This window comes from Octopus bimaculoides, chromosome 3 (genome assembly GCF_046866305.1).
Source record: "Octopus bimaculoides isolate indiv1 chromosome 3, ASM4686630v1, whole genome shotgun sequence".
NCBI classification, from domain to species: domain Eukaryota; kingdom Metazoa; phylum Mollusca; class Cephalopoda; order Octopoda; family Octopodidae; genus Octopus; species Octopus bimaculoides.
In genome coordinates this window covers 146,160,675-146,186,374 of record NC_142930.1, presented here as the reverse complement: position 1 = coordinate 146,186,374, position 25,700 = coordinate 146,160,675, and the positions used below count along the sequence as shown (strand labels likewise).

Genomic DNA, 25,700 nt, shown 5'->3' with positions numbered 1-25,700 from the left:
CTACCTATTTTATTTTTATATATTGAAAATGGGCACATTCCCAATGGCTGTAGCATTTTGCTTTCTTTTCTACTAAATAAAACTTTAGTGCTGGCTAGCCTCTTAATTGCAGGTTTTGCTTTCATATATGGAATTCCTTGAATCTTCAAGAGATCCAACTATGAGAACTAAGTCATCAGTATACAGGTGTTCTCACAGACAGTTGGTCTTAAAACTCCCCCTCTACTCATTACCTGGAGAAGTACTGGACTTAGCCCTGATAGACACCTACCTGTGCACTATATTGCATAACATTTCCATGTCTGTTTCTCCTAGCATTAATGAAGTTTGCCTCTCAGACCATACACACTTCACCCCAACCATATTTTGATTCATAAAAACCTGCTACTTTGCAATCCAAAACATCTTGTACCTCTGATCCTTTCATCACAGAACTTTGGCAAAACTGTAACTCTATACTCCTGTATTTGCTATGTATACCTGGCACCTTGATTTTGTACTTTGCTCCTGAACTTTCTTCCTGTTATTCTGGATCTGTCTCTTACTTTTGATGGCTCTTTCTACTGTACCATTCCACCACTGTCACCTGTCTGGCTGGAGTTTGCTCTATCCATGAACCTGGTCTGTAGATCACAGAAGGTTGTCTTGTTGACACCCCCAATATCTTCTGTTATATGTGGTTAGCTCTGTCTCCTTCTGTAGTACTTCTTTGTACCTACATCCGTTGGAGGGTCTCTGATGCAAATGGTCAGGTCATTTGCATCACAAAACTTCAAAAGCATTGGTTCCTTTTTCATTCCTCTTACAATATCCATAGCCTTCCATGTACATTAGTTAGAATATCCATCATTGTGTTACCTGACATTGCCATAAAAGTGAACAGCTATGATAATAAAGCTTCTATTATTTGTTGTCAAAGTCTGCAAGAGAATCTCATTAGAACAGTTCTTTTGCTCATCTGTCTTAATTGTAGTACTTACCTAGAAATCATTGTTGCTGTTATGTAGTTTATGACTTGTCCGAACTCAATTGTTCTGTCACTTACTCTGACTGCTTCAGTTATTTATCCATCACTCTGACAACAACATGCCTATTCTTCCCAACTCAGTATTGTTACCCACCTAGAGGACGTTAAGAGAGTTGATGCTATCATTTGATGGTAGCTGAAGAATCTTCGCTCATGGTCAGATGTCCCTACCAAACCATTCCATTTCTGTGTGCATCACTAACATAAGTGTTTGTCCTGTACATGTAATTAAGGTTTTTTTATTGTATTTATGACTGTCATTATTTTGGAGTGGCTTATTTGAAGAGTAAAAAGAAAATCGTTTATGACATTACATGGTTGACTTTTTTTTTTATTTCATAACAATGAAATTCCTGTTCAGCTTCATTTTTTTTTCCCAGTTATTTTTACTGTGATGAATGTTTTTATCTTCAGACATTAGAGCTTGCAAGGAACCCAGCCATGTTGCAAGAGCTTATGAGAACTCAAGATCGAGCTATGAGTAATTTGGAAGTAAGTAGTTTCCATTTTATGACTAAATTTATTCAGGACTCTCCCCACTCCAATTTTGTATGCACCAATAAGTAGCTCTGAATAACTGATTTTAGGGTGAGATTTGAAATTTTCAAATGAGTCATCAATAGTCATTTGAAGAAAGAAAAACCCCCAAAATATAAAATACATAGCAAACAGCAAATTTAATGCCAATTTTGAAGAAATGATAAAGCTATTTGACATACTGATGAAATAGTCATACCTCATAATACTCTTGATTGTTAAAATTATCAGTTGACAGCAAATTAGTTACATTATATAATGGGGAAGGGCAATGAAGATTGTGATGTTGATGCCTTTTCCAAGAGGTTTGGTGGTACAAGTATGACTAAATTTAATTAGGATTTTTTTTTCCATAATTGTTTTTATAAGCACCAAGAAATCATCATCATCATCATCATCATCGTTTAACGTCCGCTTTCCATGCTAGCATGGGTTGGACGATTTGACTGAGGACTGGTGAAACTGGATGGCAACACCAGGCTCCAGTCTAATTTGGCAGAGTTTCTACAGCTGGATGCCCTTCCTAACGCCAACCACTCAGAGAGTGTAGTGGGTGCTTTTACGTGTCACCCGCATGAAAACGGCCACGCTCGAAATGGTGTCTTTTATGTGCCACCCGCACAAGCCAGTCCAGGGGCACTGGCAACGATCTCGCTCGAAAATCCTACGGGAGCCAGTCAGGCGGTACTGGCAACGGACACGCTCAAAATGGTGCATCTCATGTGCCACCCGCACAAGAACCAGTCCAGGGGCACTAGCAACGATCTTACTTGGCTTGCCGGGTCTTCTCACGCACAGCACATTTCCAAAGGTCTCGGTCAGTAGTCATCGCCTCGGTGAGGCCCAATGTACGGTGGTCTTGCCTCACCACCTCAGCCCAGGTCTTCCTGGGCCTACCTCTTCCACGGGTTCCCTCAACTGTTAGGGTGTGGCACTTTTTCACGCAGCTATCCTCATCCATTCTCACCACATGTCCATACCAGCGCAATCGTCTCTCTTGCACACCACAACTGATGCTTCTAATGTTCAGCTTTTCTCTCAAGATACTTACACTCTGACGGGTATTCACATTGACATTACACATCCAACGGAGCATACTGGCTTCATTCCTTGCGAGCTTACGTATGTCCTCAGCAGTTACAGCCCATGTTTCACTGCCATATAGCATGGCTGTTCGTACGCATGCGTCATACAGTCTGCCTTTTACTCTGAGTGAGAGTCCCTTTGTCGCCAGCAGGGGTAAGAGCTCTCTAAACTTTGCCCAGGCTATTCTTATTCTAGCAGCTACACTTTCAGCGCACCCACCCCCACTACTAACTTGGTCGCCCAGATAGTGGAAGCTATCGACTACCTCTAGTTTTTCACCCTGGAATGAGATAGCAGCGACGGATAATTGACTTTGATAGGAATTGTAATTAAAACCAAATACGGAGAGTTGGCACATTGTCAGATGTTTTATTTTATATTGTGTACATCTTATAGAGTTTCTAACTATGCCTTTTCTACAGATCGAGCAGGGCCATCTACCTGAAGGGGTTTGTGTTTTGTCCACCTTCCTACTTATTAGGACTTTGGTTTTAGCTAGGTTTACTCTAAGGCCCTTCAATTCTAGTCCTTGCTTCCACACCTGGAATTTCTCCTTTAGTTCTGATAGTGACTCAGCAATTAGAGCAAGGTCATCAGCATAGAGGAGTTCCCAGGGGCATCCTGTCTTGAATTCCTGTGTTATTGCCTGGAGTACTATGATAACTAGGAGGGGGTTGAGGACAGAACCTTGGTGGACCCCAACCTCTACCCGGAATTCTTCACTGTACTCGTTTTCAACCCTCACCTGATAGCGTCTCTGTACATGGCTTGCACAGCTCTCACTAACCATTCTTCTATCCCTTGTTTCCTCATTGACCACCAGATAAGGGATCGGGGGACCCTGTCAAAGGCTTTCTCCATGTCAACGAAAGCCAGGTACAGCAGTTTATCTTTGGCTAGGTATTTGTCCTGCAGCTGTTTTACCAGAAATATAGCATCAGTGGTGCTTTTCCCTGTCTGAACCCAAACTGCATCTCATCTAAACTGACTCTCTCCCTAATTAGTTGGGCTATGACCCTCTCCGTGGCTTTCATTACCTGATCTAACAACTTGATACTTCTGTAAAACCGATTCCTTATGGGATTTCTCAATCAAATTGCCTGCGACCCATTTCAGCCAAACGTTTACCAATTGCAACGGATTTCGCTCAAATTTGTGCGTGAAAAAAAATAATTTAGTTGTATTTTTGTATTGTATAATATAAGAAATGGTCAGTGCAAGTTAGTGTAGCATTTATTATTATCAGATATTTTTAGCTAAATTTTGTTAATCTAATTGTTCTATTAACTTGGTTTTCTTCTTTTTTAAAGAGTATTCCAGGAGGTTTTAATGCTCTGCAGCGAATGTACCGTGATATCCAAGAGCCTATGATGAATGCTGCACAGGAAGGGTTTGGCTCTAACCCATTTGTCTCTTTGGTATCTAACTCTAGTGGTAAGTTAATATCAATAAAAAAAAAAAACATTTTTTTTTTTTACTTTATCATGTGCTACTAATACTGGTATGATATAAGGCAGCGAGCTGGCAGAATCATAAGCACACTGGGCAAAATGCTTAGTTGCATTTCATCCACCTGTACATTCCGAGTTCAATTTCCACCGAGGTCGACTTCACCATTCAGTCTTTCTGGGGTCGGTAAAATAAGTACCACTCGAGCATGGGTCGATGTAATCAACTTGGCTTCCCCCAGAATTGCTGGCCTACTGCCAAAATTTGAAACCAATATTAGTCTGTGAGATTCTCCCCTTCCCTTGCATTCCCCCCACCCTGGCCAAAAGAAAAAAAAGCATCAGAACATTAAGAAATTCGTATGTGGAAACTGATAAATGAACAAAAATAAGATGTGAAATGATCTTTATATGCTCAGGGTTTTAAGTATTATGGAATATTGGAGATCTTGTGTGACAGGCAAGATAAATATAACAATGTAACTGGCATACTGACACTTTATGCCAACCCTTTTTGAGAGATTAGAGCAGTGGTTCTCAACCGGGGTTCATACAAGCAAAGTACTAAATTGGGGACTCTCAGTAATATATTAAGGGTCCATTAAAAAATTTCGCTTTAGATGTATTTATTGCAAGAAACAGCTAGGTTTCGTTCTCTAATGTTTTATACATAGTTCACCTTAATACAAGTGAATGTATGAAAAACAGAATAAGAATTTTGAATGAAGTATCTATAAAACTAATTTTTCAACATCGAATAGCTATGGGGGTCCACTAGAGTAAAATAGTAATCAAAGGGGACTATAGCTAAAAAAAAAAAAAATGGTTGAGTACCACTGGGTTAGAGGGTGCCTGATTGCTTTGTTGCAAAAGCTAACATGGTTGCTTGACTTATAACGAATGTTTTGTTGTTCTTGGAAAATCTGTTGTAACTCAAATGCATAATCTAACAGCACTTATCTAATTGATTCTTTGATTATTGCCACCCACAAATACAATATATTAAATCTCCTTATGAGCATTTTCAGAATAGTTTTCCCTCTCACAAATGCAGTTCTACCTTTTATTCCAATTGGCAAATTGGTGTAGTTGTTAGAGCATGGGACAAAATCCCTTGAGGTATTTATTCAGCTCTCTGCTAAGATCACTTTTGACTTTAATCCTCTCTGGGTTGATAAAATAAAGATATCACTTCAGGATGGTAAATTGGATGTCTTTAGAATATTCTACTCTGTTGAAAATATTCAGACTGGGTCTAAAGTTTGAGAACATACTCCTTTCTTCTCATTTTCAGAAACTCTAAAAAAAAAAAAAAATTAACGGTCATGAGCACTACCTTTCCCTCCCTGACTAAGTAAAAAGGAAAAGAACAAAGAAAAAATCATCTTTCTTTTTAAATGCATTATTACTTCTGACTGTTACCTGTATAAAGAATACACATTACGATTTTCTACTTTACTACCCATTAAATCTAAACAAGTGAAATTTCATATAATTGTTTTCTCTAAACTTAGCAAATAAAACATGTGATCCTATTCTGTATACTTCCTTGTGAGCATTCTTTACACCACATAAAAAAAAAACTGATTCTTCATTTGCCCCCAATTTATAAATATGGGTTAAACATGGTTAGTGCTCTTAACATATACTGGAAATTAACAATTAGAATAAACTATATTTCATTAACTATTATGTTGTGTGTGTGTGTAATTGAAAATTAATTAGCTGACAGAATTTTTGCATCTGTGGAATTTAAGATAGCCAGTATTTTATCATTGTTCTCAGTATCAATATTTCACTAAGAAAAATGTTCTAGTTTTGGCAGAGAGTAGAAGCATGAAACTCTTTGTGTTGATTTTGTTTCATTAAAAATACAATGACAGTGATTTAACTTTATATACTTACTAATTACAATGCTTTGTATTTCTGTATATTCAGGAGGGAGCAACCAAAACAACGAGCAGGTTGGGAGGGAAAATAACGACCCCTTGCCAAATCCTTGGACCCCTAAACCAGCAGGTGGTAGTGGGTCTACTACTGGAGGAGGGAGTGGTCCTACTCAAACTGACAGCACTAGTGGGGACTCATCAACACCCTTGGCTGGTGGACCTTTTGGTAAGCATTCATTGACAGTTGTTAGTTAAAAAGCAATGGAATCTTTCAATTTATGGTTGTCTTTATCCTGTGTTATTTTTCTGGTAATAATTATATTTGCTTTACATCCATTTCTCCTGAGTTAGCATAAGTTACATCAGGACTTATTTGAGATTGTTTGTCTCCAACCCTTATGCTTCAAGTAAGATTTTTTGGTCTTCATAAGTGCAGAACAGTTGGTTGTAATGTCAACAAGAAATGGAAGCCCCTTATCACTCATGATGGGTTTTCGTACGGCTTGTGTCTGCCAGTTCCACTCACAAGGCATTGGTCAACCAGGGACTATAGTAGACACTTAACCAGGGTGCCATGTAATTGGATTGAATCCATAGTGATGTGGTTGTAAAGTGAACTTCTGAACTGCACTGCCACAACTGTCTTTGGGTAAGAAGATCTCGTTTTTGAGCAAAATAATCTAATATGAACAAAGTATTTATCAGCACAACTAGCTTTTTATGATTTGTGCTGTCTTTGGTTTCCTGCAAACAAATGAAATGATGAGGTCAGCTTTTCTGAAAATATGTATCATATTTTTAATTGAACATTTTAAAACTCTTGGGGGAATTTAAATTAACGAAAAATTAAGAATTCTACTGAAATAGTCATTTGGTTTTAGGAATAATTAATTTTTTTCTTTAAAGATAATAAATCGTAGATTTTCATCTTTTTTAATGATCTGGCTTTGTATTGTTTATGTCCGTTTAAATGTTTTGTAATATATAAAGATGTTTAATGAAAAACGTATCAAGTACAGGCTTGCCTGTATGGTTATGGAGTTTGCTTTGTTACCATGTGGTTTTGAGTGCTATCTCACTGTGAGGTACCTTGGTCAAATGTCTTCTGTCTTCTCAGGCCAACCAATGCCTTGTTAGTAAAATTGAGAGGCAGAAAATGTACAGATGATTAACGTGTGTGCACATGTCTGTATTTGCATGCTTATGTGTGTGTATCAGTGTGAATGCACATATTCTACAGCTACATTAAGAAAACAGCAGTAATGTTTACATTCTCCATCAACAAATGAATCCACTGATTCTGCACTTATGAAGACAAGGGGAATAATAATAATAATTCCCTTCCTTGAAAAACAGCTAAGGGTTAGTAACTGGTCCAATTCATGCTAGGATGGAGAAAAAAAATACCCAGCATAACAGTGAATGAGTAGATTCATAAACTGAAATACAGCAAATATAAATAAACGAATTTATTTTATAACTTCAAATTGTAACAAAAACTACTATTTTACCCTTTACAAATAAATGTGTTTCTAGTATTCTTCTAATTATTGAGAATTTTACTGTAAATTTGTCTCATGTTTTCTTAATTTCCCCTTTGAGTTTAAAAATCCAGTCAGTTATGTGTGTTGGGAAATGATTATTAAGGCTGCATTACATTTCTGATGGCAACTGTCCTTACATTGAGTGAACTTACTTTCACTGAGTGTTTCAATAGTAAAGAAGGAAGGATATTTTTTTATCACAAAATAATTTGAAGACTTTGTTAACAGTAAGGCACACAAACTATTTGTGGAACTTTTGTGTTCCAACTTACATTAATTTAATTTAATGTGTCTGTTGTACACTTCTAACCAGTTATAAAATAACTTGATATGAGCTTTATTTGCAGTTTATACTTTTCATGTTTGTTAACACTTCTCTAATTACAAATTCTTGTCTTTCCCCCATACACTGTCACTCACTTTCATGCACACATTCTTAGACTTGCTCGTTCCCATGTGTGCCTACCCACTCACTCACCTGCACAACCATCCATCGTTTAACATCCATTTTCCATGATGGCATGGGTTGGACATTTATACATATATATCCACACACACACATTTGTTGGATTGAATTCATTTGAAGTAAATTTATTTCTAGTTTGAATTTCTTAATTTCAATACAGGTATGTTTAATACGCCTGGTATGCAGAGTTTGCTAACACAAATGACACAGAATCCACAACTGATCCAGAATATGTTGCAAGCTCCATACATTCAAACTATGATGCAAACCATGTCCAGTAATCCTGATATGGCTCAGCAGGTATTTACTGATTTTTTTATTTTATTTTTTTTTTTTTTCTATATCATTCATGCTTAAAATAATTCTGCTTTCATGAATTTCATATTTATTTCATCATCTGTTATTGATACATAAAAATTGTCTCCTTCAACTTTTGCAAAAGTTTGTCATTCTTGATGGTTCATTTCAAGTTTCAGAAAATACCATAATGACAAACAGTTCTTTGCTGTAAGTAGCAAGAGAACTAAGTGATGTATGCTATGTTTGTTACATGCTAAGCTCATTATCCTCTCATACATACTATTTGATATTACTAACAGCATTTTAGACTAGCATTATAATCCTATCCTCCATCTCATTGAATTGATTCCGATTACTTAGTTTCCATACTGGATTCTGTTCATTTCTTTTTAATTTCATGAATAATAATAATTCAGAAATTTGCTTGAACACCATATCTCCTATTCCCATCTTTTCAGTTTATCATTTTAATAATCTACACTCAAAACTGTTGCTAAGAGTTTTGAAAATAAGTATTTATGGTTTTAGTAAGTGTCTTGTTAAATTCTTCAGACATATTTAAGAAATTAATATTACTGTTTTTGGTAGGAAAATTAAAATAGTGTGATAGTTTTGTAATTAAAAACGTTTTACTTTATATTTTTATGTAAAGTAGTTCTAAGTACCAAGTCCCACTCAATTTTAAACAGTACTGACCGTGCTTGTGAATTCTGAGAACTAGTGAGGCAAAGAAGGGTAATGAACCTGTTTTCACTAATTGAGAAATACTTTTATATATTTCTCAAGGAGTGTAATACCCATAGAATTTTGTTTACATATTTCAGTGTATCTTATTACATGAACTACAATGGTTTTAAGGTCTTTGACATGCTTACTATATTCCTTGATCAATAATAATTTGACATATTTTAACTGTAAAGTCTTTTCTAACTATATCAGGTAGTCATTAAGTCTACAGTTAGTATCACTATAGTAACTCTTGAGAATTCTAGTTATTATAGCAAGTCAGAAATGCAATAGTAAGTTTTTGAGTCTAGTTCTTTATTTAAATTTTTTTTTATTTAGCTAGATTTAGAATAGATTGGAAAAAGTTTAGGGAACTATTGTCTCTGTTGGTAACAAAAGATTTTGCTTAACAATGATGATAGCTCTGTAGAGTTTCAGGAATGGGAGCAATACCATTTCTTCTGCTTCCTCCAATCCATCCCCTTTACACTTAATCTCTTTCTGAGTTAGAAATCCTTATTTTGAGTTTGATGAAGTTCACCAAGTTATATGTTTACTTTTTAATCTAGTTCAGAATCTCAGAGTCCTGATATTAAATACTGCCATTGTTAATTTTGTTTTACATCAGTTTGCATTGTTGAAATGATTACACTTATTCTCACTATAAACTGACAATACTGAATATGAAAAGATATGAATAAGGAGTATGTTACCTAAGCCTTCTTAATTCAGTGCATGAGAATTTTTATAAACTGATGACAGTAATCAATGATGATTATATTATTATTATTATGATAATAATAATTACTGTTATTTCAGATTTTAGGTAATAATCCATTATTTGCTGCCAACCCCCAATTTCAAGATATATTTAACCAGTATCTTCCTACCATGATGAATCAGGTATATATCTTGTCTTTTCCCCAAATCTTCTGTAAATAAATATTGAATATTTATTTATATTTATTAATTTTTGCTTAGATTTTTATAAAAATGTACATTAGTATATCTACAAAAACCAGCTTTTCATTAAGCTGTTGAAGCCGCTACAAGTATTTGTGCATCTCGTTAATGACTGCCTAAATGTGTAAATAGCTTTTTTTTTTTTCTCTTGTTGATTTTTAGTAAATGTTGTAGAGCAGAAATTTGTTGCAAACAGGCCATGCAGATTATCCAGTTTTGAAACTTGGTTGTAGATCTTTACTTTGTCTCAATAATGCTTTTTAAGGCACGGACATCCTAATATTTTGTCATTTGAAAATCTTCCTAGTGTAGCTGATATGATAATCATTTTAAGTCCTTTTAGAAAATAGATGTTTTTATAAGATCATGTTCGACCGTTTATGACATATGTATCTAATTTAATTGGTTTCAGTAGGGTACAAAGAAACCAACTATAAGACTAGTCAGTGATTTGTTTCCTGTCTTTGGATACTGTTATTTCTCTGGCCAAATCACTTAACTTCGAAATTGTCGAGTCCACTTGACTGTAAATAACTATTATGGGGTAAAATCAATTCACTACTGAAAGGTGTGACAGAAATGAAGATTGAGTAAAGTCTAAAAGCACCACTTTCTGATAGCTGTCATCACAAAGTATTGTGTGCTAACCCAGAAATTATGTTAAAGTATTGTTGGATGTCACCTCTCTTCTGAATAGAATGTTTATCATAGGCTTTGCTTTTGTTGGGGGAAGATTTAAGGCTATATAACCCCACCCCAGTTACCACCATGATATCTGCTTACAGTTTGGTGGACATGTCTTTAATAGTTTTTTTACTTTATAAAAGAATCAAACTATTTTCTCTTAACCCTTAAAATGCTGCACCACAAATAGCCATCAGTGTCATGGGGTCCTGAACTGTAGGTAACCGCAATTCAGAAAATGTTGTTTTGCACTGAAAAATGAAAACTAAGCAAGAAACAAAGTTTAGGCTCTTTTAGGAAGTACTTTGTCAAAAGACTTTCTGTTAGCACCATGTATGTTTGTACCTGTGTTTATTCAGTGAATTTCTCTAAGGATTTTTTTCTTTCTTTTTTCATCATTCTCTTCTTTGATTTTTTTTAACATCATGGTTGGTAGAAATAATATATTTCTAAATCTCTCAGAGAGATTTATGCAGTAGCAGCACAATAAAGTGATAGTATGTTGTCAACTTAATGTGACAGTCCCATAAAAGGGAAGAATGCTACTGTTATTTAGCCCTAGGAAACACTGTTTCCTGTTGGACTTGATACATTTCCTGTGTCCTTTTTATGGGACTGTCACATTAAGTTGACAACATATTCTCACTTTATCGTGCTGCTACTGCATAAATCTCTCTCAGAGATTTAGAAATAATTTTCAAAAATCAGTGAATGTATTTCACTTGAAATATATATATTTTCAAAGGCAGATGGGCATCGACAGCTAACAAGCCATGCTACTCCAGAGCAATGACTCTGAAACTTAGTCTCTGGATGCTGGCTTTGCTGGGTGGAGGTGCTTATCTCTACTTTGAAAACATACGGATACAGGAAATGTGTCAAGTTCAACAGGAAACAGTGTTTTCTAGGGCTAAGTAACAGTAGCATTCTTCCCTTTTTATGGGACTGTCACATTAAGTTGACAACATACGATCGCTTTATCATGGTCGGAATATCCAAGTTGCAAATTAGAATTTAGTGTTATTATCTATTAACTCTTTTGATACCAACCTGCCTGAGATTGCTTCTAAATCAATGATACCAACTTCCTGTTTTAAAGCAATCTAAATTAACAGCTTATCTCAAAATTTTATGCTAATTTATGTTCCTGATCACCAAAATAATGAGTTATTTTCAAAATTAATTGAAACAAAGGCAGTGTATTTCAGCAGAAAGATAACAAAAGAGTTAATGATATTAATGATTTATTTATTTATTATTTAATGATTTAATTAGAGAATGAGAGTTTAAACTTAGAGAAAATAATAGATTTCATTGTCATTGTGATATTGGGATTTATTGATTATGAACAGAAGTGGAGTGATTGTATCAATGCTTTCCATAGTGATCTGGGTCCTACAAAATCCTTCAACTTTGAAGCATAGCCTTTTGAGTTGTTTCTTCAACTTCTTCCTGAAAGATTTTTTGCCAGGATTAAGAGCACAAGATATGCACATTAACTAAGCAACATCACTTTCATTACATAAATGGAGGAGATTAAGTTATATCTCTGAATGCTTTTGCTAATAGTTGTGCAACTTCCAAATTAAAGATTGCTAGAGCACAAATTCAGCTCTGAGACAGGAATTGATATCATGTAAATGTGAAAATACATACCTGTAATCAAATTACATATATTCAAACTTACAACTTACCTGGGTAGGTAACAATGAAATCACGACGGGTAAAATAGCATTTCACATCATACACCAACAATCATTACATGTTATCACCAAGTTTCATCGAAATTCATGCAAATGTTGTATTTTTATGATTTTTATTCTGGAATAACTGCATATTTCTGAAAATATTTAGTTTCTGACAAGATTGGGAGATTTACCGAGAAAAAGCAGTACAATAATTAAAAAGTTAAAATAAAATTTATTTTATTAATTTCTTTTACAGTTGCAGAACCCACAGATGCAAACCCTCATAAGTAACCCACGGGCTTTAGAAGCTATAATGCAGATCCAGCAGTCCTTGCAACAGTTACAGAATGAAGCTCCTGGACTTTTTCCAGGGTATGCATTTGCTTTCTTAACTAAAGCAAGATATTTAAGCTTGCTTTTTTTTTTGTTTTGTTTTTAATCTCATTTTCTATTTGTTGGAGATAAAACGAAATAGAAAAATTTCTCCAAATTTTTTTGTTATAAGTAATTTCTAGGTGGTCAGCTGGTAGTGATCGTTAGCATGCCAGGCCAAATGCTTAGCAGCATTTTATCCATTTTTATGTCCTGAATCCAAATTCTGGGGTTGATAAAATAAGTACCAGTCAAGTACTGGGGTTGATGTAATTGACTTACCCTTCAAAAACTGCTGACCCTGTACCAACATTTGAAACATTATTATAAGCAATCTCTCAATTTCTTTTTTTAAAGAAATACTTAAAATCATATTTGTAGAGCCTGGACAACTCTCCAGCTAGCCAGCTTTTGCCAAACCATCCAACCCATGTCAGCATGGAAAATGGATGTTAAATGATGATGATTTGTAGAAACTAAAGAAGGAATTATCCATCTGTGACTGATTTCAAAATATTACAAATGATTGTAAAGAATCCACTTATTATAACAGTAAATCGATCTCCGTTAGCTATGGAAATAAGTATTCCAGTTGTCCTGTCAGTTGAACTGTGTACTTATTGAATTATAATGCAAGTGGTTGAATATTCAACAGACAGTTGTACTTCTAATGTAATTTTCAAGCAGAGTCAACATGATACAATGTGTCACAAGGTTGACCTTTTGAATTACTGGTACAGTCCAGCATGCATGCTGCCAAAGTTTTCATCTACCCAACTTCACTCACAAGGCTATGGGTAAAAGATATTTTCCTTAGATGCTATACTGTTGGGTCAAACTCTGGACCTTATGATTTTGAAGCAAACTATTATACCACCTGGCTGTAACTCCTTACCTACATAAAACACCACAATATCTAGGTGCCATGCAGTGGGACTGAATCCTGAACCATGTGGTTGGGAAGCAAGCTTTTTACCACACAGCCATGCCTGTACCTATACTGAAACTTTTTTTAATGTTTCCATTGAAAATATATTGATTTTATTTTTTTCTTACAGTTTAACTGGTCTTTCAATTCCTACTACCAGTAATACAAGCACTGGTAGTACTGATTCTACTACAACCACAGCCTCCTCCACCGCCTCCACTACCACCACCACTACTTCTACAGAAGCCACCAACACATCCGCTACTGCTGGCTCTGCGGTGAATTCATCTGACAAGCCGGCTACGACTGCTGGTGAGAACACCTCCTCCTCTCCCGCCACCACAACTTCTACCACATCATCTACTACTCCTAATGTAACTGGTGGCACCAATACCACAGCCAGCGGGGACTCTAACCCTCTCGGTGGTAATACCAGTGCTGATGCATTCAGTAATTTGATGGCCCAAATGGTACAGATGATGGCCAGTGGTCAAATGGGAAGTAATCCAATGACTAGTGGTTTACTCGGCACAGGACAAATGGTAGGTGTTCTATATTTTATTTCTTGGAGTGATCTTGAGTGTTGTGTGTTAATTGTTGGCATTACCCATAATTACCTCCCTTTCATTGACATTATATGCATACATGGCTATATTTTATAATGTATATATGCTTTGCAGCCATGTAATTTTGGGTTCTTCCTGCTGTGCAACATTATGCGGCTCAGAACCTTTTTCCCTTTATTTACCGTATGTGGTCTCAGACCCATCATGAAGCAATGTATGTAGATGACATTCCATGTCCCAATCCATAGGTTCCAGCCTGTCTTGGTTTTAAAATGTGGACAGTGCTATGCATCCATGAGCCCACATCTGACTTACATGGGCATATTGGTGCAGGGTTGATCCTAACCTAGACGCCAATCCCAGTTGGGGAATTGCAAAAGGCACTGGAACCTGCCAGACTTCAGCTGAGCAAGCCCAAGAGGCACATGAATATGATCAAGATGAAAGGCAAAGTTGACCTTGATGGAATTTGAACTCAGAACGTAAAGGGAGACGAAATACTACTAAGTATTTCGCTTGGCGTGCTAACGTTTCTGCCAGCTCACTGCCTTAAGAGACCACTTTATTGCAAGCATTCAGACTAGGTCTCTTGTCTGCAAACAAAAACTCTACTTCCCTTCTCACCAAACTTGGAGGCCTTGAGAAAGAACATAGAAACTGCTCATCCTTCTCTGACTCAGCATCATCATTTAGCATCTGCTTTCTATGCTGACATGGGTTAGATAGTTTGACAGAAACTGGTAAGCTGAAGAGCTGCACCAAGTTCCAGTCTGATTTGGCATGGTTTCTACAGCTGGATGTCCTTCCTAATGCCAACCACTCCAAGAGTGCTTTTTATGTGCCACCAGCACAAGTGCCAGTTACATAATACTGGCATTGGCTACAACTACAAATTTACTTGCTAAGTCTTCTCAAGCATGGCATATTACCAAAAGTCTCGGTCATTTGTCATCGCCTCCGTGAGGCCCAATGTTTGAAGGGTGCTTTTCGCATGCCACCGACACAAGTGCCAGTTACATGACACCAGCATCAGCCATGATTACGATTTCACTTAAAAAACCACCTCATCTCATCTAGGTCGTCCCATAGGATGCCCCTTTTTTAGGGTTTTCGGTTGTGCATGTTATAGGAGTCACAGGGCGCTGTTCCATGTGGTCCTGCAGTTTCCATCTTACCGAACAAAACTTTCTCATTCACTGCCATATCCTGCCTTCCTTTATCTTGTTCATTCTTGCTTTTTTTTTTACAATTTTTTTTCTTTTGTTACATTTTATATATCTCTTTTTCTAGGTTCAACCTCCTGATCAGCGCTTTGGACCTCAATTGGAACAGCTTGCAGCAATGGGATTTGTGGATCGAGAAGCTAATATTAGAGGTAGTGTTTCTAAGTGTACTTCTGATAGTTTTGTTGCAAAAAGTATATATCTACATGACTTTAGTTTTGGTTCTGAAATTTCTAGATGGTTAACTAAATTTGAAGCTTAATGTAAATCTAAGTTAACCTAGTTTTCCAAATTCAAATACCAGTGTGGATTTGATCCCTTCATTTATTATTTAAACTTAATTTGTATTTATATTGATTTTTCTTGACTAAATGGCACAGTGTTTATTTTTCAATCAGTTTGATATCAAGATCATTGAGCAAGTTCACTAGTCAGCATATTGCCATTTATCCAAGTTTTTCATTGTCTACTCTGTAAGGTGTCACATTCTGAGACCTTATCTCAATTTGATGATAGTGGGTGGGAATTGCTCTTAAGCAAATGAATACATAGATATGATTCTGTATTTTTTCTTTGAGTGGTTGGCATTAGGAAGAGCATCCAGCTGTTGGAACTCTGCCAAATCAGATTGGAGCCTGGTGTTGCCATCCGGTTTCACCAGTCCTCAGTCAAATCGTCCAACCCATGCTAGCATGGAAAGCGGACGTTAAACGATGATGATGACGATGATAAGGACAATGGCAAAGCAGAGATTTTAGTAAGGCCAGACATGTTACACTAGTTGAGTTGCTTCTGCTTTTCCTTCGTTCAGCTTCATCAGAAAGGGTGTGGGTCTATAGTTTGGGTATACATCAGTATAGCTGGAGATCAGTTATATTGATTATAACCTCCCCTCTCATAGTTTTGTTAGTATTAGATATCGTTGTTTGTTTTTGTTGGTTGATGTTTGATATTCTTTTTTTTTTTTTTTTTCCATCAGCTTTGACTGCTACCCTGGGTGATGTGAATGCTGCCATTGACAGGCTTTTACAACAGAGATGAAGAGCAACAACATAAACTTCACCACCACTGCCACCACTACCACCGTCTCTCCATCTTTTGTTGTTGGTTAATTTAACTTTTCCAAATTCCAGAAAATTTTAAATTAAAAAAAAAAAAAGGACTACTAATTAAAAGAAACTCAATTCATCCGCAACTACTACTACTACTACTCCTACTATTATTAATAATACTCTTACTTCTACTACTTCTACAGCAAAAACAAAGAAGGGTTGTTACTATTACAGCAGCAGCTCTACTTTCCACAACTGGTGGTGAAAAAAAAAAGGGTTCTTGTTGCTCTGGCTTGATCTTATAAACAATGATTTTGACATCTGTTACCAAGGTTACCTGTGTTATAAAAGAATGCATTTTGTTCTCTGCTCACGCACACACGAACACACACATACACACACGCACACATAGGCATCTATATTTAACAATTACTTTCGGCTGTTATTAATTAGTTTGATCCCCTCCAAGTTAAGTCCCATTCTTCCCTTTTTCAGTTTGTTGCCAATCTGAGGACACCTGCACGAGAAGACAACTCTGTTTTGTTAACTTCCTTCCCAGTCTCTTCACAATTTTTCTTACTTCTCTTTATCTATAATTTTTACTCTCTCTCTCTCTCTCTCTCTCTCTCACTCTCTCCTCCTTTCTCTCTTCTCCCTTAAATTCTAACGAATTTCTTATTTTAATCGTCTGCTCTTTCATTAACAGGCTAATGACAAAAAAAAGATCGGTTTGTTCTCTCTCCCTCTCCCAATATATTGATGCAACCTCTATTCAATGGTTTATCATTGGTCTGCTAGCTTGACAGATAATTAGTTGCTTATGCTTTACCTTATTTCCTCTTACACTAATAGTGTGTGACTCCCCCAAAAGAATTTTATAGCCAGCTCTTTTGAGAGACATCGACAGGTGGTTATCTTGAAGAATGCTTTTTTTTTTTTTTTTAAACCTCCCCCCACCTAAATCAATCAAATCTGTCCGCTATTTCTTAGAAAACAAATATTTAATAATTAGATCTGAAGGAAGTTTAAGGTGTCTTAGATTCTTATCAGAATCTGTATAGTCCTTGGGTATTTCCCTGTGATATATATATACTATACTGCAAATATGAACATTTACATCATATTTTTAAACACACACATGCAAACATACATTCACACAGCTGGACATGGACGTGAACTCTTATTATTGAATCATATTCTTTTATATTACAGGAATACTTTCTTTAAGATCAGTCTTATTAAAAAAAAACAATTCTAATGGAGAAAAGAAAAACTGGATAAAATGACAGCTGATTTTATAAAAGAAGAAAAATTTCAAAAATAAAGCTATGGGACTCCTGCCTTGGACAAGTTTCTACTCCTTTTTAATTTGCAGAAAATTGCATTAGCTTTGAACTGGAGCAATAAAATATATTAAATCTTATAAAAACTTAGAAGATTAGTTGAAAACATATTTATGCAATCAAACATCATTAGCAGAAGAATACACAGTATTAAAATAAAAGAAACCCAGATAAATAATTGCCATCATAACCACTTGGGTCAAGAAACTAGAAATATTCCTTTGGTAATTTTTTTTTTTTTTTTTTTTTTTGTAATTTGTTTTATTTGTATTTTTCCATTTTTCTTTGAACTGATGAAGGAAAAGAACTTTGATGGTGGCAGTGATGGATTTGGTGAGGTTTGGATATGTTAGGTTTTGTTGACCAAACCATTGACTTTTTGAGTACTGTAAATTGAGAACATCATAGATCCAGTATTCAAAAGGTTAAAACGAGAAAGATGAAGATTAAAAAAAACAAAAAACAAAGGTATTTGCAAGGGTCTCAGGTCTTGTGTGTAATCAATATATAAACACCATTACTGTTTACCTGATACATTGCTCTTTTCCCTGTTCCATATTTTCCCAACCAGATTGAGAAAAAAAATACCAATGAAAGGAGATTAAAAGAAAGAATGCTTTGAGGCATCTTTCCTGTACACTGATTTTTTTTTTTTTTTTTAAGAAAGAATAAAAAAAAATTAGGAACCTAAATTAAGATTTTAGAATTTTAGTTCAAAGACAAGAGTAAGCTTTTGAAAGTAAACACAAAAACACAAGTATTACTTTCTTCTGAGGAAAAAAAAAAATAGAAACAATGTTGACAATTGTAAGAATTGAAGAGAGATAACTTAAAGAAAAGACTTCACATTGGAAATTTTTTTTTTTTTTTTTTTTTTTGTGGGGGTTAATCAGGATTGTTTTGGAAATTGCTTTTTGTGTTAAGTACAAAGTTTCAAATTGGAGTGTTTTAGTTCTTGTAGAATTAGCATATTTGGGCTTGGAGTTGAAATGGGAACGTGAGAAGAAGAAGAAAAAAAAAAACTAAAGAAAAGAGAGAGAAAAATGAACAAGCCACATAGAGAAATGATGCTGTGGTTCTTCAGAGTTAGAAGAAACAATGACTGAAAGGGGTTTGAACATGTTTTCTCAGTCATTGCAAAGTATCTTTTTAAAATGTTTTGACCTTTAAACTCTATTACAGCCAATCCTTCCCATGTAAAAACAGTCTTTGATTCTCTATACCTGACTACTATTGTTATCCATTCTAATTACTACTGTAATAATAATTATCATTATTGCTACTTTTAGTACAAATTGTACAAGACCATCTCTGCCAGCCAAATAGTGATACATGAGCAATTTACTTGAGAAGCCAACAATTGTAATAAACAATTAAGCAAGGTAGCCTCAGTTGTTAACTCTTTACTAGAGATATGTGCCTGCTTTTTGTTGTCTGTCTTGTCTGTTACATTTGGTAAGATGGACACACACTTGACTGACTCGGTTTATTATCATTTAAAATTCTTTGTATTGTATGCATATTTTTCTTTTAATATTAGTTTGTTTAATAATTCACAATTGATTTGGCATTGTGTTTTGTTATTTTATGAAGTATGCTTAAAATTTTTTTTTTTTTCCCCCTTTCACATTGTCATTTATTAAATGAGTATTAGGTAACTGCATGAAGTGGTAAGTTTTGGACAATCAGTGGCCCACTTAAATTTGCACTTCTTTATACATTTTTGAAATGTTAACATTGTATTACAGGTTTGAATGATTTCACTTCAAATAGATGAAAAATAACACCATATAACAATGGATTAGTAATTCTGGAAATTTTAGCATCTACATCTTTATCTCCAAAGATTCTTTAGTAGCAACAGGTGCTATCAAAGACAGAGATGCTGACATGTTTTACTGTAATGTGTTTAACAAATTAATGTTCTCCATTTGTCAAGACTGTTACTGCTCTTAATTTACTGATGAGCTGACTAACTGTAAGTTAACCTCTATCATCATCATTGTGTCAAGCAAGTGTTGAATGGAAATGTGTAATCCAGAATTACCAGGATCTAGCTGGAACATGAATGGGAACTGCAAAGAATTACCAGTATTTTCTGTTAATTATAATATTGATTTCTCTATCTTTAATTATTATGATTTATTTATTTGTGGTACAAAACGTTGCAAAATTATCTGGTAATAATATCCTTGTTTTGTTTCTAGCACTTTTTGAACAGTGTCAGAGTTATCTTTGTACAATAACAACAGTTATGCTTTTGCTGTGGGTTACTGCCCATGGTCTCCAGTGCTGTATGACCTAAATTGACATCAAGATACAGCAAAATTCAAGGATCTGGTATGTGTAAATCATTTCTAGAAGCTGTTTGGCAATATTTTTCTCTGAAATTTATTTGATTCTTGGATGTAACTGAGGACAGTGATCAAAGATTCAACAACCAACTTTGGAAAGAAATTTAAAGTTCAACCTGGCTGGTTATGTGAAGACATTGAATTGCTGTTATGCAATAAAAACAAAGCGATCAGCATATTGGTAGGCTAAAAGTAATATATATCATATTACTTCATCATCATTTAACATTCATCCATGCTGTTATGGGTTGGACGGTTTGACCTGAGCTGGTAAGCTGGGCAGCTGCACCAGACTTGGTTTCTACAGTTTGATACCCTTCCTAATGTCAACCACTTTACAGAGTGTGCTGGGTGCTTTTATGTGGCACGACACAGTTGCTTTATACGTGGAGTCACACAGGTTCTTTTATGTGGCACCACCACAAGTGTAAGACACCACCAGAAGGATAAGTCTTAACACTTCTGTTGTGGAGTACAAGTCTTCTTGAGTATGGCAAGGCACCAGACATCTGAGTCCCGTGTCATCTCACCTGAAAGGTTCAGCTTTCTGAGGTCATTCTTCAGTACTTCATCCCTTGTCTTCCTGGATCTCCCACTTCCATGTGTTTCGTCCACTTTGAGAATTCGGCACTTCTTTATGGAGCTGTTGGCACCCATCCACATCACATAACCAAACCAGTGCAGTCTTGCCTCTTGCACACAGCAACTAATTCCTCTTATGCCTAACTTCTCTCTCAGAACACTAGCACTCTGTCAAACATGTACGCTTACGTTACACATCCAGTGGAGCATACTAGCCTCCTTCCTTTCTAACCTTTACATGTCTTCTGCATTCATGGCCCATGTCTCACTGTCATGTAGATTTACTGTCCATATACATGCATCATAAAATCTTTCATGGCCAACAGAGGTAACAGCTCTCTGAATTCCCTCCATCCTATTATTCTAGCTATCACACTCTTCATGCATCCTCCTCCACTACTAATTTGGTCCCTAGGTAACAGAAATTTTCTCCTGCGTCTAATGAGCCACCAGGGCATTTGAGAGAATCAATTTCCCGTGTCTCTTAAAGTTTTTATGGATCCTCTGCATCTTCCACATATGAAAACTATCTTTTCTGATAACCTTTTTATCAATCCACTGCATGTCTCGTATGTCCATAGCTTACACTGTATGGAGTTCCTGCCTACATCTCTCCTACAAATCAAACAGGTCCCACACCTTTCCTACAAATCAAACGGGGCCACTTACCTGAGTGGGGTTGGGTCATATTTGTATTGTCGTTCTGGTTAATACTGAACTTCTGCCTAAAAGATTTAGGAATGCATTGGTGTTGTGCAAGCTATCCTGAGTGGCTGGAGAGATAATTACTGTTCTGCTTACAGCCAAGCACAAGTGTGTTTGTTTTGTTAGATTGGTAGCAGTATAAAGGACACAAGTTTGGAGCAGGCTTATGACACCTTTTGCCAACTCAAATGAGACAACCCCAACTAGCTTTACAGCACTGCAGCAATGATGAGAGTGCACAACAGCGTGTTTCTTACTGGAAAAGCATTTTTTCTTGATTCCAGAAGATTTTAGAATTCTCAATATCTATATAACCGTACAGGTAAAATATGATGAGAAACATGTTTAGGGCTCGCAGAGAGTTCGTGTAGATTCAACCACAGTCTAGAAGTAAACATGATCTTTACATGAATTATGAGAGAAAAGCATGAGCTACTGTTTGTGGCTTTTATAAATTTTACAAAGGCTTTTATATATGACTTTACCCTCTAGCTACATTCTTTGGTTGCTTTGAAATTTTGTGTATCTTTGGAATCCCACTGCTTCATGTACAAGTTAAAGTCCGTATTAAAACAAAAGATTTTTGTAGTTTTCTCAGGTTGTGGTCTAGCTCCTACTCTGTTCTCCTTCGTATATAAATAGTTAAGTTTCTTGGCTAGTTTTCTGTATTCTATGCATCCCATTGGACATGCTGAAGAAGGAATCTTCAAAGTCATATAACCATATGAATGAGACATGGACTCTGCAACCTGTATTACAGGCTACCTGTTTTAGATGAACAACAACAATTCTGTATTGTTGACGTGATAAAATGCACCCGTCAAGGCGCAATGGCCCAGTGGTTAGGGCAGCGGACTCGCGGTCATAGGATCGCGGTTTCGATTCCCAGACCGGGCATTGTGAGTGTTTATTGAGCGAAAAGCACCTAAAGCTCCACGAGGCTCCGGCAGGGGATGGTGGCAAACCCTTCTGTACTCTTTCACCACAACTTTCTCTCACTCTTACTTCCTGTTTCTGTTGTGCCTGTGTCACGCTCAATATCCCCGAGAACTACATTAAGGGTACACGTGTCTGTGGAGTGCTCAGCCACTTGCACGTTAATTTTACAAGCAGGCTGTTCCGTTGATCGGATCAACTGGAACCCTCGACGTCGTAAGCGACGGAGTGCCAACAACAACAACAGAATGCACCCAGTCCACATTGTAAGACATGACTACAAAGTTGGCCAGTTTTCTCTCTTGTGTGTGTCAGAAGATGCAACCTATAACAATTAATTTAAAATAGTATTTTTTTCCTCTATTCCAGGACTTGGTGTGGAATGAAATTGAAAGATGCAAGTGTGAGATTATGTATGTTATTTCTAAAGATTGTAGAAAATACTGTGATGTTAGATCTCTGGAAGTTGGATGAAATGCTAAAAAATGTGACAAATGATTAATATAAGATGAATGTCAATATAATATGCACCAGACCCATGCTAACCTATGTTAGCATGGAGAAACCAATTAAAACACTGCATGATGATAATTGTGGTGGTGGTGGTGGTATAGATATCAGCTTTTTATAATTTTCAACCAACAACCATCATATTAATGATACATTTTTTTATTGTCACTTACAACTTCAAATATTTGTAGCTATACCAATTATATTCAAGTTTTACAATAATATATGGCTACTATAGCCCTCTTACATAGTCTGTACATTGCTATTAGAGCTACTCTTCATTACAAAACTTTTAGTTATAATCAATGCAATATTCTAGGATTGTCCAAAGATCAAGTATGTTGTAGTTTTCAAATTGGCAGTGAGAGCATTGAATCAAATACCATTTGGTATTTATTTCAGTTTCTTGCATTCTAAGTTCAAATTATGCTGAGACTGATTTACTTTTTCATCTTTTCAGGATCAGTAAATAAAGTGCTAGTGTGGATTGGTGGCCTGATGGAATTGTTAGAGAACTGGACAAGATACCTTGCTGTATTTGTTCTTGCTCTTTGTGTCCTGATTTCAAATCATATTAGGGCCTTACATGGGTGGTCGAGTTAATTAATTGTCCAGCACTTACTTTAACATCATCTGCTTTTTTCAGTGCCTTTTGCAAAGTCCACTCTCTTGTAAGCATTTGGACTGTGAAATTAGACCATGAAGGCCTTTTCATCAGTTTCAGATGAGGATTGAATCAACTGGTTTTACTGTCTTTACACTTTGTCTCTCCACCTGTCTGGTACCTAAGTAGTTATTTTCAAGATGTCAACTTTGTACCAGCAAATGACTTGTGTCTGCCGTAATTTAGTTTACCTTTTAATAAGTTTTTTTTTTCTACTACATCTTTGGGAGGGGAGATAAGTGATTCTTAATAACCTGTAAAGACAGTTAAACCAAGAGGTCCAATGTTCATCTGAAGCTATTGAAAATGTCTTCATAGGCTTAAGAGACTAAATGCATATGAATACGACTTGTGTATATTTATTTATTCATTTATTCATTCATTCATAGCACATACTGTATCGGTCTTCTAGTATTATATTTAACAATGTGAAGGTAGTTGATTGGCAGAAACATTAGAGCATCAGATAAAATGTACCACAGAATTTGTTCCAAGTTCAAATCCTTCAAAGGACAGTTTTACCTGTCACCCTTCTGCAGTTGATTAAATAAAGCACAAATCAATTACTGAGGCTGATTTAATCATCTAACCGATTCACACTAAATTTGCTGGCATGGGTTGGACAGTTTGATAGGATCCAATTGTCTGTTTTGGCATGGTTTCTATGGCTGGATGCCCTTTTAAACACCAAATATATATATATATATATATATTCTTTTGTCCTTTTACTTGTTTCAGTCATTTGATTGCTGCCATACTGGAGCACCACCTTAAAGACTGTTTTAGTTGAAATCTACCCCAGGACTTATTCTTTGTAAGCATAGTACTTATTCTATTGGTTTCTTCTGCTGAGATGCTAGGGATGAAAACATTCCAACACTAGTTGTTAAGTGGCAATGGGGGGACAAACACACGTATATATACAACAGGCTTCTTTCAGTTTCCGTCTACCAAATTCACTCACAAGGCTTTGGTCGACTTGAAACTATAGTAAAGGACACTTGCCCAGTGTGCCACGCAGTGAAGCTGAACCCGGAACCATATGGTTGGGAAACAAGCTTCTTACCACACTTGATGTCTAAAACTTTTATTGCATAAATTTCTTAGTTTTCTAAATTTTCTTGTATAAATTTCTCTTAATTTTAAAAATAGGTAGTTACTTTTCAGACACCCTGCATTTCATAAAATGCATGTAGGAGTGGTTGCAGATTTTTATATTTTAAAAAAGTTAAAAAAAATATTTCATACAAACATTACTATAATTTGAAGATGAATGAAGCAAATTAATAATTAAATTTACTGGTTTCCTTAAAATTTTATTCCAGTCATTAAAGTAATTTTTATAGGTCTAGTTTGGTAAAGGAGTTCTGTCCATCGCTATCACAGGCCTTCTATGAAAGTAACATAAGCACAATCCCTCTTCAAATAATTAAGGATTATGTTCTAGTGTCTAAATACTAATAGCAAAATTGTTAAACTACAGTAATTATAGTCTTTTGTTATCTGTGTTCAAATACTACTGAAGTTCACTTTGCCTTTCATTCTGGGGTAAATAAAATAAAGCACCTGTCAGGTACTGGATTTGATTTATATCCTTATGATGTTTCTGTTTGTGTGAATGAATTATAGATGAAAATGATGATCAGTTAGATTTATTCATGATTAGTTTTAGCATGTTTCTATTCCAAATTATTGTAAAGTTTCTATTGACTGGTACTTTAACTTTTGTTGAGTAAACGGTCAGGCAAAACTTAGACCTGATCAACATGAAATTTTGACTCGGCTCTTTGTAGTGAGCCCTCCCAAAATAACAACCTCTATCTAACATCTATTTCTAATTATATCTCCTATATAATTTATATATTCCCTCTTCTTTGTTAAAGTAGCACAATTAATAAATGAATAATTTTTATTGATTCATATTTTCTTTCTCAGTATCATCTTTAACAGAATTGACAGCTCAATTCTCTATATTCCCTGATTTTTGTTTGCAAAATGTCTTAAGATGGGTATTTTCCAATGTTAACCCTTGAAATTTTCAAATGAACACCAATCACAAATCAGTTTTGTTTCTTCATGTTTTTGTTCTGCTTGTAAGACAAAACAG

The 25,700-nt window shown here is 35.6% G+C and overlaps 2 protein-coding genes across 5 annotated transcripts in view; one reads left to right on the top strand and one right to left on the bottom strand.

Moving 5' to 3' along the window:
* LOC106877833 (ubiquilin-1) overlaps positions 1–19,227 on the top strand; it is a 45,517-nt gene extending 26,290 nt beyond the window's left edge. Inside the window, exons 6-14 of one of the 4 annotated variants that reach the window (XM_014926863.3) lie at positions 1,442–1,519; positions 3,961–4,084; positions 6,037–6,213; positions 8,158–8,297; positions 9,843–9,926; positions 12,615–12,730; positions 13,789–14,200; positions 15,515–15,599; positions 16,427–19,227. In XM_014926863.3, coding sequence (XP_014782349.1) covers positions 1,442–1,519; positions 3,961–4,084; positions 6,037–6,213; positions 8,158–8,297; positions 9,843–9,926; positions 12,615–12,730; positions 13,789–14,200; positions 15,515–15,599; positions 16,427–16,488 — 1,278 coding nt within the window. In that variant the 3' untranslated portion in view covers positions 16,489–19,227. The remainder of the gene's footprint in view (positions 1–1,441; positions 1,520–3,960; positions 4,085–6,036; positions 6,214–8,157; positions 8,298–9,842; positions 9,927–12,614; positions 12,731–13,788; positions 14,201–15,514; positions 15,600–16,426) is intronic. The other 3 variants (XM_052966089.2, XM_014926864.3, XM_089349768.1) reach the window with 3 other exon arrangements.
* Positions 19,228–24,888: 5,661 nt separating this feature from the next.
* LOC106880107 (transient receptor potential cation channel subfamily A member 1) overlaps positions 24,889–25,700 on the bottom strand; it is a 68,180-nt gene continuing 67,368 nt past the window's right edge. The window contains exon 27 of the mRNA XM_089349767.1: positions 24,889–25,700. This exon is cut by the window's right edge and continues 209 nt beyond it. Coding sequence (XP_089205893.1) covers positions 25,654–25,700 — 47 coding nt within the window. The 3' untranslated portion in view covers positions 24,889–25,653.